The following is a 12254-nucleotide window of genomic DNA, read 5'->3' as shown; positions in this document are numbered from 1 at the left end:
CGCGAAGAGCCGCTACGTGGCTGCGGTATGGCGACGTGAAGCGCGTGGCTGGCAGCGAAGGTGAGCGACAAAGTTGGTTAGGCACATACTCCTCTCGACGCAGGTGGTCGTCGATTTCTTGAAGGCGTTGGCCGAAGCTTGGTCGGGGTGCGTCAATGGGAAATCCACGAATAACGATACGGCTGTACGGGCAGTGACGAAGAATACGGCCGGCTTCACCGCAATGGAAGCACAGCGGGCGGTTGTCGGATCTCCTCGGTGTGTCGCATTTCCTGGGACTTAAGCGCCGTTTCTAGGCTGGGCGGGCGGGGACAGGGGGGCAGCGTTAGGCATCAGCTGGTTCAAGTCGAAGAGCGTAGATCATACCTGGAGCTTCAGTTGGAGGCGACGTTGAAGGGGAGCCAAGCGCATGCTGCACTTCTATGCGGACGATTTCCCCAAGGGTCGCTACTTGAGACTGGCTGGGAGATGGTAACAGGCGACACAGCTCTTCTCGTACAATTTTGCGGATGACATCCCGCAAGTTGCCTCCGAATGCCGTGCCACCCGAGAAGGTTGTCGAGGTCACTTGGAGCTGTCAAGGGAAATGGCGGGCTCGTGCTTCCAAGATTTTCTCAGCGTGCCGCTTTACTGAAGAATTCAGCGATGGCCTTCGGTGGATTGCGGATCAGACCACCGAAAAGTGCCTCTCCAACAGCCCACATCAAAAGCTCCATCTTCTCTTCCGTCATGTCAGGATCGACACGTCGAAAAAGCCGCTTCATGTCTTCTACGTGGCCGGACCAATAATTGGACGAGGATGATAGGAGTCTGGGTTAGGAGGAAGGCAAGGAAAACTTTATACAACTATTTACATTATGTACACGTACAGCAACTGAGAATGCTCCTCAGTCGAAGTCTCGATGAGAGCAAGCTACTAATGTGAGGGCGTCCTTGACCGTCCTCGGCGCCAGGTTTTATAAGGGATCTCTTACCAAAAATCCCTAGATGGAGACGGTGTTTGCGGAGGAAGGCGTGTCCAAATTCATTGTGGAAGGTAATCACGCACTCTCCCCAGGGAACATGCCCCCACCACGTGTTGAGTTTGAGAGGAAGGTGCCATCGTCGTCGTGCAGACAGGAATCTCCACGAGTGACATTCCCAAGGTGTGCAGCTGGTCGCGCGTGTTTCTCATCAATGCACGGGCAAGCTACGCGGAAGGGTACGCGGGGTCAGCCTTCTCTTTGGAGACAAATTCCGATGTCAACATTTCACGGCTGAAACCCGCATCACTTCGCGGTACTCCTTGGTAGCCCGCTTTGCAGTCGCGCCGGGCTGTCTTCCAGCGCCCCGTCTAAGTGGCCAGCAGGTGCGATAGTGGGAGCCCTTTTTTCTTTTCCCCCGAGACAAAGGGTATCCGGTCTTGAGGAACTCTCGCTTGAATGGTTCCCATGTCGTCAGAGAAGCTTCGTGGTTTTCGGACCAAATTCTCGCTTGTCCTTCCAGGGCGAAGAAAACGTGGCTTACTTTAGTCTGGTCATCCCAACTGTTGAATACGGCGACACGGACAAACTGTTCCAGCAATTTTTTAGGATCCTCCCCGCTGAACCGTTGAACGTAAGTGGCAGTCGGGGCTGGTGCAAAAAAATGGGGGATGGAGTAGCCATGGTTGAAGTCGGAATTGAGGAGTCCTTTTCTCGCGTGCGGTCCGGTAGTAGTCCCTATTCAGGTGAACGCCCCTGAAGACAGCGGCTGCTTCGCACTTCGTCTTAGGTTGGGACTGCATCTGCGGCTTTCTCGTGGTCTTCGAGACGGTTCGGGCTGCTTTGGCGGCTCCCAGAGGGTGAGGGCGACAAGGACATCCGTTAGCACCTCCACCAGATCTCACTTATAGTGGTGACGGCAGACCAGGCAGTAATGAAGACAGCAAGAACTTCTAAAAGAAAACTTTATTGGGCTGGTCTCCTTCCACAGTGGAATTAATGACTCGGCGGCGGCGAAAGCAACAAGCGTGCTCGGCGGTCGTCGAACAGAATGCCCACCGCTCTAGGCCGTGCACATTTTAAAGTTTTGAGATGCGGCGTGTAAAGTCACCACAACAGTCCGGAACGACGTTAAATGGGCTTTGCCTCTATGTAGTCAATCGAGATAAATCTAGTCTGTCTTGCATCACAAACAAAGCGATAAAGCCGCATGCGGCAGCTTTTAAGAATGAACAAACAAACAGTACAAAGATTCGCGGCAGATCTTTGTACGGATAGGATAGGATAGGAAAACTTTTAATGTCCAACAGACCGAGGGTAGCCAGAGGGCTACCCGCCTATACGATGGCCGAAAGGTCTTGACTCCCGGCGACGGCTTCGGCCAGTCAGATGAGCCGAGATGACAGAACAACCGCCAAAGTTGACATGCTCGGAGAAATTCGGGACAATATAGTTGTACCTCCATTACCCAGGAATATGCATCCTATTCATCACTCAGTGCGCCGGGTTAAACGGGCAGAGGCGCTAGAGAAACGCTTCCGCTCCTACAAAGACGAGGACGTGGTCTACGTGGATGCCGCTGAGTATCGTAAGAAAACGATGACCGCCGCGGTCGTCAATAAGAAACAACTCCTCAAAATTAGTGCCTCCATCCTCTCGGGTAACCCAGAGACTGCCGAGGAAGCTGCCGTAGCACTGGCTTGTGTGGGCACAAAAGCGATGTACATCATCAGTGACTCCAAAGTTGCCATACTAAATTTCAGCAGGGGCCGGGTCTCCCCTCTAACGAATACAATTCTAAGCCGTCATGTAATAGACCGGAAAATTACACTAGTCTGGACACCAGCACATGCATCCCTGCCTGGTAATGAGACGGCCCACGAGTTCGCCCGAGGCTTTTCCTTCCGGGCGGACCCGAGCGAGGTGGTCTTTACAGACAGGGATCGCATGGTGACCTACACAGAAATTACGCAGCACTATCGTTTACAACGAGCTAGACTTCCTCCAGCGGATAGCTCCTTGTCCAGATCCCAAGCCATCAACTGGCGCCGGTTACAAAATTGCACCTTTCCAAACCCGGCCCTCTGGAGTCTTATGTACCCAGGGCAATTTTCAGACAAATGCGAAAACTGCGAACTTAGGGCCACCTTGGACCACATACTATGGGAATGTCCTCATGCCCCCCGGGAGGGACGAGGTATAAACACGAAAGACCAATGGGAGACCTTACTACTGAGCTCCGACCCGGCGATTCATCTACAACTTTTTACGGAAGACCGCAGCTTTTGTTTTCGCAGTATTTATTATTAAGAGATATATGCGCAGACCAGACGCTGAGTTCATGCAGTGCTTCATTATCTTTGCTAAAAGTGCCAAGTGGCGAAGTTGGCAACAGAAATATGCTAGTTTTACCATTTTACACTGAACATACTAGCCTGTATAGTACTCGACGAGTTAACATCGAGGGGGCACTTTGGTGATCTAAAGTGCGATGAGGCGAAAGCCTTCCCCGCAACGCTCTCCAGAGTCCTTACGCTAGACAATGAATAGGTTCATTGTCTAGCTTAAGGACTCTGGAGAGCGTTGCGGGGCAAGGAGAACTGCATATACGTTGGCAGGAAGTCTGCGTTGCATAGTGGCTAGCACGCTTCGATGGGTGGTGTCATCTGTTGTAAACGCCCCAAATGACAAATGTTTTATGTAATGGACGGACGGATGGACAGAGTCATGGCCGCGAGTATGAACCATTAAAGGCTTTCGCCTTAATAATACGTGCAGGCCCAACCGAGGCAACTAGCTTCGCCGCCTGAATATAACCTCGACGAGGATACGAGGACTGAGGTTGTCCATAGACGCCGGAGTTTCGCTGCATTTACAGGTGCTGGCGGCTGCGCCCACACGCGTCAGCGGTAACCTTTCGAAGTACTGTACAAAACAACAAATAAGCGTACCGCACGCGAGCGGATAAAGGGCGACGTGACTCAGCACACGAGTTTCGAAAAGCGTGCGAAAGAACGAGCTCGCTTCCCGGGTCTACCCCATGGGTTGCCGGCGGCAACGCTGGATTGCGTGGGTGTCCACCTGAAACGCCACCGCCGTGGCACGGGACGCGGAATGATTGAAGAGGCCGCCGCCTCGGCCGACCCGCTACAACAGCCGTGTAAACGTCTCCGTCAGCCGCCGGTTCTCAAAAGCAGCCGCATCAGGTTTCACGGAGCCGGCCGAATGCATGGCTCCTCGTCGTCAAGCACGTCCGAGGATACGGAAAGAAGATGGCAGGCTGATAGAGACGCAAGAAACGGGGGGGGGGGGGGGGGGGGGGGGCCTCCACACGCCCGTTTCTTCTCTTCCTCCAACTATCCCTCCCTTTCACTGTCTTTCAAGCAGAGAGAAGTGTCCCTTCGCGGTTCCATTGGCCGACTCGCTGTTGTCAACGCAAGTCCACCAATCGGCATCTGCCTGGCGGCTTTCGTCAGACGGATCCTTGAGAGGGGGAGCGCCAGACTGTGTGCAGAACGCTGTTCGTTCACTGACACTGTGTACGCCTGATGACGCCAAACGACGATGTGTCGGCGTGCACGTGGGTTTGTACATCTCAGCCGTGCCAGCAAGCCGAGCGGATTGCGACATTCTGATGTCATCCTCACAACCACATGCCCCCATATTTTGTTATTGTTTAGGTTTCATTGGCTTCTTAATTTTTATTGCTTCTAGAAACGCTGCCGTATGGCGCAAGGTGGTCAGAGAAGCTGTAAAGATAATTTCGACATGGCAGTTGCGCGAAACACACACACACAAGACAGGTTACGGGACGAGCGCAAACTTACAACTGATTTTATTCAAAATACAAGGCACATATTTAAAGGAAGAAAAATAGAATGCACTTTGAGCATGCGCATCGAGATTATACATAATGTAGCAATCAAAAGCATACCAAGGTCTGAACTTACATCGTCTTATCGAGAAAGGCTACCTCACTATTGTACAGTGCAACCGAAGAATCACTGATACATGCTTGTCCTTTTTTCTTTATGAAATACGCTTCCATCACTTCACGTGCAATTGAATCTCGACTTTTGCCCAGAACTCTGATCTCATTAAGCCGTGGCCGACAGTGACTGCAGGACAGGCAATGCTTTGCCAAATTTGATCCCTCCCCCGTTGTTAACGATAACCCATGTTCCCGTGCGCGATCGTTCAAGCAGCGTCCAGTCTGGCCTACGTACGTTTTTCCACAAGTCAGTGGTATTTCGTAGACAACTCCGACGGCGCATTCTGCAAAGGGCCTAGCGTGCTTCTTGTCACAACCACTTTTCTTTGTTCCTTGATTGGTGATGCGGGGGCATAGCTATGTAAAGATAAATTTCTTAGCTTAGCATAGACGGGCTAAAGGCGCCACACAAGCGCTATCTAGCGACTGAAGTTTTTCTAAGCAGAAGCTGCTACAGAAAAAAAAAGACGGCGTACCTGAAAGCACATGACGCCGATTATTTAAACAAGGTCGAGAAGTGCTCCCAGATAAAGACGGTACCACTGCGAATGGTCTATTCTTCATTATTTGGAAAATTAAAATTGAAAGGAATATTGTTTGATGCCTGACAGTACTGCCCTCTGCTATTTGTCGCAGATGCAACAAAAGTATTAAGGATGGGCAAGATAATGGCAAGAAGTCACCAGTATTCAGTACACAATATGCAATGCACAGTGCAACATATAAATAGCGCGAATAAAGAAGGGTTGACAAAAATTCCTGAACTGCGCAATGAATCCCAAGAGCCAGTGAAAGAACATACGAAACAAACAATGAAATGCCTATTCTACGTAGCAATCGCGCAACCGAGATCGTGGTAAGAGCGTATGCAGTGAAAATCCAATGGTAATATGTGAGCGGGATAACATCAGGAGCTGGGGTGGGAACGGAAGCAAATCGAACGTCGTTCTACGGTAGTATATAAATCAACCGATTTAAAAATTGAACGAGGAGGAAAGACTTCAGAACAAAATGCACCAAACGTTTTCGGCAGGAGGAAGAAATGGGCTGGGCTGTAGGGCATGTAACGCGAAGGCAAAATAACCGCTGGTCCTTAAGGGTAACGAAATGGATCCGAAGAGAAGGGAAGCGTAGCAGGGTGCGGCAGAAAGTTAGGTGGGCGGATGAGATTAAGGAGTTTGGGGGGATCCGATTGCTGCAGCTGGCAAAAGACAGGGTTAATTGGAGAGACATGGGAGAGGCCTTTGCCCTGCAGTGAGCGCAGTCAGGGTGATGATGATGATGATGATGATGAACGGGGCCTGAAACGAGAGCAACGTGGCAGGGCTGATTGTTGAATGCGGTGGAGCTGCGGAAAGGCGTTTGAAACTAAGGTGATTATGCAATCGGTGTGATGTGGGACTCGGTTGTTTAAGAGGTAGGGTGAGAAAATGGTGGCTGTAAGCAATTTCATGGAAGAGGCAATTAGGCACTAAGGTAATGTCAGTTATGCTGGAATGTCGGCAGCAGTTTGGAGAAATACAACTAACTGCACGATTTTTTATGCACTCAAGGGAATGATTTCAGTATTCTTGATGAGACGACCAGATGCAAGATGCGTGTTCAAGTTGAGGGCGAACAAATGGTTTGATAAGCGAGTTGGTGAGTGGAAGTGGGTGCGCCTCTCAGGATGTGTTTTGGATGTTCTAATGTACGGTTAGCTTTCACAGTCACTTTTTTTATTTGGGTTGGCTACGAGATATTATGTAAGAAATGAACACCGATGTACTTACGCGATAACGTGAGGGTTCGTTGATTGTTAACAAGCGAATGAGTAAATCGGTAATCGCATGGTTTGCGACTAAATGTAATTAATCGAGTTATCAGTGTTAAAGTACATTTGCCATGATGAACACCTGTTACTAATGCTTTCGAGATCTTACTAAAGAGCGATATAGTTGTTAACAGAGCGGATATTGCGATAAACAATGCAGTCGTATACGACAATCTGATGGTCTCGGTCATGTTTAATGATAGATCATTGATGTAATTAGAAACAACAATGGGCGTATTGCACTGTCTTGTGGTACGTGAGATGTTGCGGCATTTAAAGAGGATTAACAAATATCAACAGAAGTGAACTGTTTACGAAATGATAAAAAGTTTCTTATCCAAGGAATTGTTAACGAGCCAAACGCAAAGATCATAATTTTGCTGTTAGACTACAGTCTGCAACACAATCAAAGGATCTATCAGGTTTGAGGAATATGCAGTCAGTTTGAAGATTTCTATCCATTCGGTGAAGCAGCTAGTTAGTAAACTCCAGTAGTAGTGCATCACATGATAGCCCCATCGTGAACCTGTGTTGCTTAAAAAAAACACATTTTCTTTCTAAATGCAGTACCGTGTCAGATGCAACGTGTTTTTGAGAAATTTGCGTGTTATACATGTCAGCGATATTGGGTGATAGTTAACAACGTTCCTGAAGAAGCGTAGCTGGTTAGGCGAGTTGGGCATGGTTGCAGAAAAAAAGAACAGCAGAGAGCATTCACAAGAAGGAGCATTCACAAGAACGAAGCGGGAACGTTATGTTGTTGTCCGGATTGAAAAATTGGAATAAGTAGTCCAACTTTCAACTCGTATGGTATCTCACCTGTGGATATGTGGAAATTTTCAAAATTTTTGAGATAATGCCATTGACACCAAATGAATTTGCTATTCTTAGGTTATCAATTAACGCTGCAATGCCATCGATAGTAATATCTATGAGGCTCCTGAAGACAAACTCATAATCTGGAGCCAATGAAATACTGGAATAGCCTTCCTTCGCGAACATATTTGTGAAAGAGCTATTGAAAGTATGAGGGCGTTCGTCGTGCGCGATGGTATCGCCAGCCTCATCAGTCAACGATAAGCGCACAGAGGATTAACAAAGTAAAATCGCTTTCCATTTTTCTTATTTTGTTTGAGGAGTAATTAAACATCATGTGACATGACCATATACAATGCATTTCAGAGGGCTGTACAATACTCCTTATTAGCGTATTGGTGCTCTGCCCGTGATGATGGTATTGCTACGGACGCTGGGTGGACGACGAAGTGGTTTGTAACGAAGACGACGCTGAGGTGCGCGATTGCCCTTGGGGTTGCGGCTAAGTACTAGACGGTGCTGCGTTATTTCTAGAATTTCTGCTTGATTTCTTGTGTTTTTTTCCTATTTTCCAGGGTGACTGAACGAGGGAGTGTGGGCTGATGTCCACAAACTCTCCAGGCCAGGGGAACTGCCCCTGGTCAGCTTGTCTCTCCCCAGATGAGCTGCCTCTTGATTGTTTCTTCTGTGGCGGAGTAAGCAGCATTCCGGTTGCTTTCGTCCCCGCGGATGGGGGCTCCAAGCTGAATAACCCCGAGGCTGTACAGGCAGCTCTTAAATCGACCACCCCTCATTACATGAGGATCACTGACGTCCGGCAGTTCGGCCGTGGCGGGATAGTTTGCAGATCGCCAGACCAGGCATGCGTGGCTGACCTCCTCAAGTGTTCTTCGTTTGCCAATCACCCGGTGAGCGCGTTCATACCTCCTCATCTGGCGTGTTCGAAAGGGTTAGTACGTGGTGTAGACCCACGGCTAAGCGCGTCTGAGACACTAGATAAGCTCACTTCGGCTGGCGTGATCGCCATTCACCGATGTAGTCGTCTGGTGGACGGAACGAAGATACCGACGGAGACAGTCATTGCTACATTTGCGGGGCTGACCTGTCCTTCTGAAGTTAAGGTGTGGCCTTGGGTTTTCCGTGTGGACCAATTTTCGTCTCGGCCCCTTCAGTGCCGTAATTGTTGGAGGTTTGGCCATAGTGCCAAGGCCTGCAAATCGAGTTTTCGTTGCTGTGGGTGTGGGGAGAGCCACGACCCCCCTGGGTGTTCTTCTCAACACGAGAAATGCTGTTTGTGTGGTGGTGGTCACTCAGCAAGCCATTCCGACTGCCCAGCGCGGGCTGACGAAGTCCAAGTGCTAGAGTTGGTTGACAAGCGCAGGTTCTCAAGACGTGAGGCAGTGGCAGTCATCAAAGATAGGACATCTGGCTATGCAAGTGTGGCAGCGCGGCATGCAACCGTTGTGGATTCTTCCTTGTCGCAGGCGACTGCTGCGGCGGTGGAGAAAGCAATGGCGAGTGCCATGGATCGAATAGTCGAAAATCTGTCCGCGTGTATTTCGCAGGTTATGGCATCCCAGATGTCCGCTTTGTTGCAAGCTTCCACTACTCCTCTTTTTGGATCAATCACTTCTCCGTTGGTTGCACCTCCCCAACCTTCTATGCCCGTGGCTTCCAATCCACCGAGTCAGACTCAATCACAGCCTTCGTCTCTTCCTCCCGCTAGTTATCCACATCACAGTGCGACAGAAATCTCATCTGAAGAGTGTGTTGACATGGAGACTGAGATGCGTGCTCAAAAGCGTAGTGCGTCTCCGTTAGGTGTTGCTGGTCCGTCTTGCTCTCAGTCTAAGACAAAAAAGAATCACCCTAGATCTACACCGAAAGGTTGTATTTTGGATCAGGAGGTCTCCGCTGCGGCACTTTCGGCGACATAGGGTCGTTGAAGGTGTTGCAGTGGAACTGCCGGTCAATTCTTTCCGCTTCAACAGATTTAGTTTGTTTAATCAGTAAATTAAGCCCAGATTTAATTGCTCTTCAGGAAACGTGGCTCACTAAAGACTTTAGGTACAATTTACAAAATTATCGTTCTTTCAGGCTAGATGGGCCCTCAAGAGGTGGTGGCTTGCTATTGTTCGTATCCACAAAATTTTGCCACAGGGCAACTGTGTCATTTCAATATATGGACAGGCAGTGCGAAATTCAGGCACTTGATCTGGCTATTCCTGGATATCAGCCACTTACTCTGGCTAATGTATATTTTCCAACAGGTGTACATGACATTCGGCCTCTTGACTCGTTTTTATCTAGTTGCAGGAAACAAGTTTTAATTGTTGGAGACTTCAACTCGCATCATGTTTCGTGGGGGTTTCGAACAGATCGCTGCGGTACGCTCTTATAGGACTGGGCTTGTGTAAATAACCTCACCTGTTTAAATTCGGGCCTCCCCACATTTGTCCGTGGTCAGTCTCGCTCAGCGTTAGACCTGTCATTTTCTTCGCCCGGAACAACTGTGTCCTCTTGGGCGCCCGTTGACTGTGCCTCTAATAGTGATCACCTTCCGATCAGTTTTCAAGTTATGTGCCAGTTGACCTCTCCTAACAGCACACGGCGCACATTCATAAATTACGACAGTTTTAAAAATGTCCTCAAATCAGACCTTCAGGAATTATCTCATTCCAGCAGTGTAGATAAGGTCATCCGCCTTTGTTCAATTTTGGATGCAGCTCGTAAAAAGTCGGAGTTCTTGGTCCAGGCGCATAAGGGAACATCGCCATGCCTTTGGTGGAACGCCGAGTGCACTCGAGATTATAGGCGCCGAAAGGCAGCTTGGAAGAAACTTCTCCATAATCAGTGTCCCAAAAACTGGATCGATTACAAGTTCATTGCAGCTACGTTTAAGCGCACCGTATCTCGTGCAAAGGAGTTGTACGATACTGAACGCTACGAATTCCTTTCGAAATCAGGTAATAGGCGTGCTTTATTTAATTACTTAAAATCAAGGAAACTAATCTCGACCACCATGAACGCTGTCTCCCTAGTTCAGTCTCCGACTGAACTTGCTCAGTCTCTAGAAATAGGCAGAGGCCTTGAGCGTCGTTTTACGGCTCTTCTTCCTTCTCCTCCGAGATTTCTGGCCACTTTGGACGATTTCGAGGAGGTCACCCTCGCTGAGCTCTCGAGCACTGGCTCCCGCCTTCCACCCGCGGACCCTGGCCCTGATGGTGTGACTTCTGGTTGGTTGGTTTGGTTTATGGGGTTTAACGTCCCAAAGCGACTGAGGCTATGAGAGACGCCGTAGTGGAGGGCTCCGGAAATTTCGACCACCTGGGGTTCTTTAACGTGCACTGACATCGCACAGTACACGGGCCTCGAATTTCTCCTCCAAAGAAATTCAACCGCCGCGGCCGGGATCGAACCCACGTCTTTCGGGCCAGCAGCTGAGCACCATAGCCACTGAGCCACCGCGGCGGCGCGGTGTGACTTCTTCTATGATTAAAATTTTGTTCGAGGAATCTCCCACCGACTTACTGGCACTTATAAATTACTCTCTTAAGGGGTCATGGATTCCAAATGAGTGGCGTCTAGCAAAGATTATCCCGTTGCTTAAAAAGCAGGGAGATGGTTATGTGTTAGACAATATAAGGCCAATTTCTTTAACTTCGTATCTCGTAAAGTTAATTGAGAGGGTGTTGCAGGGTAGAATAATGTCCGTTATTTCAGAGACTGGGTTTTTGAACCCTTGGCAGATAGGTTTCAGGCCAGGATGTTCTATATGGTGTGCCCATACTGATCTGGAGCGCCGCATACAGTTAGCTCGTCGCCGAAACCAATACGCAGCGCTTGTTACTTTAGATGTTTCTAAGGCTTATGACAGCGTTGAGCACAGGACGCTTTTGCAAAGACTACAGGCAGTAGGACATCCGAGATACTTTGTGGCTTGGGTTGTTGAATTTCTTGCTCTCAGGGAATTTTACTGCTTCCAGAACGGTGTTTCATCAAGCAGGTTTCGACAAGCGAGAGGAGTGCCCCAAGGGGCGGTCCTCTCCCCTGTACTTTTCAACATCTTACTCAGCAGTATTCCCTGCAATACCAAGGTGTCCACCTATGTGTATGCTGATGACATCGCCTTTTTTGCTTCAGGGAACGACATTTCCTCTTTGTACCAGTCCTTACAGTCCTACTTGAATGTACTGGACCAATGGGTAGGGGTCATTAATCTGTCCCTTAATGTCAATAAATGTGCTTTATTGGTTTTCCCGCTCTCTCATCCACTTAATATCTCTATTGTTTATCAGGACCATGTAATTCCTCAAGTGCAGAGTATCAAATAACTCGGAGTAATTTATGATCCTTCTCTTTCCTGGCGGGCCCATATCGAGCAGATCACTGCGAAAGGAGTCCGAGCAGTCGGTATGCTGCGCAGGCTGAGCAATGTTCGTTCTGGCATGAGAAGGCACTCGCTTCTTATGATTTATAGAATGCACATCCGTCCAGTCTTATAGTTCGGCTGTGCTTTATTCTCTGGTGCGCCAGCGTATAAACTTCGCCCCTTGATTCTCTTGGAGCGGGAGGCGTTGCGCCTCTGTTTGGGCCTTCCAAAATTTGTGGCGAATTCCGTTTTGTACCTGGAAGCGCGTATTCCATCATTGCCTTCAAGATTTCGGCTCTT

General features: G+C 49.0%; 1 protein-coding gene across 1 annotated transcript; it reads left to right on the top strand.

Annotated features, from left to right (window-relative positions):
* The first annotated feature begins 987 nt into the window (after positions 1-987).
* On the top strand, positions 988-11375 carry LOC149356598 (uncharacterized). Its single transcript, XM_089576382.1, has 3 exons — positions 988-1036; positions 8243-9268; positions 11332-11375. Exons 1-3 carry the CDS (start codon positions 988-990, stop codon positions 11373-11375), a joined length of 1119 nt encoding a protein of 372 aa, XP_089432508.1.
* Positions 11376-12254: the final 879 nt, after the last annotated feature.

The sequence above is a fragment of the Amblyomma mixtum genome, chromosome 3, assembly GCF_055824585.1.
Source record: "Amblyomma mixtum isolate Tamu chromosome 3, ASM5582458v1, whole genome shotgun sequence".
Lineage (NCBI taxonomy): Eukaryota > Metazoa > Arthropoda > Arachnida > Ixodida > Ixodidae > Amblyomma > Amblyomma mixtum.
Note: the sequence above shows the minus strand (reverse complement) of the source record. Positions and strands in the feature narration are given on the sequence as shown.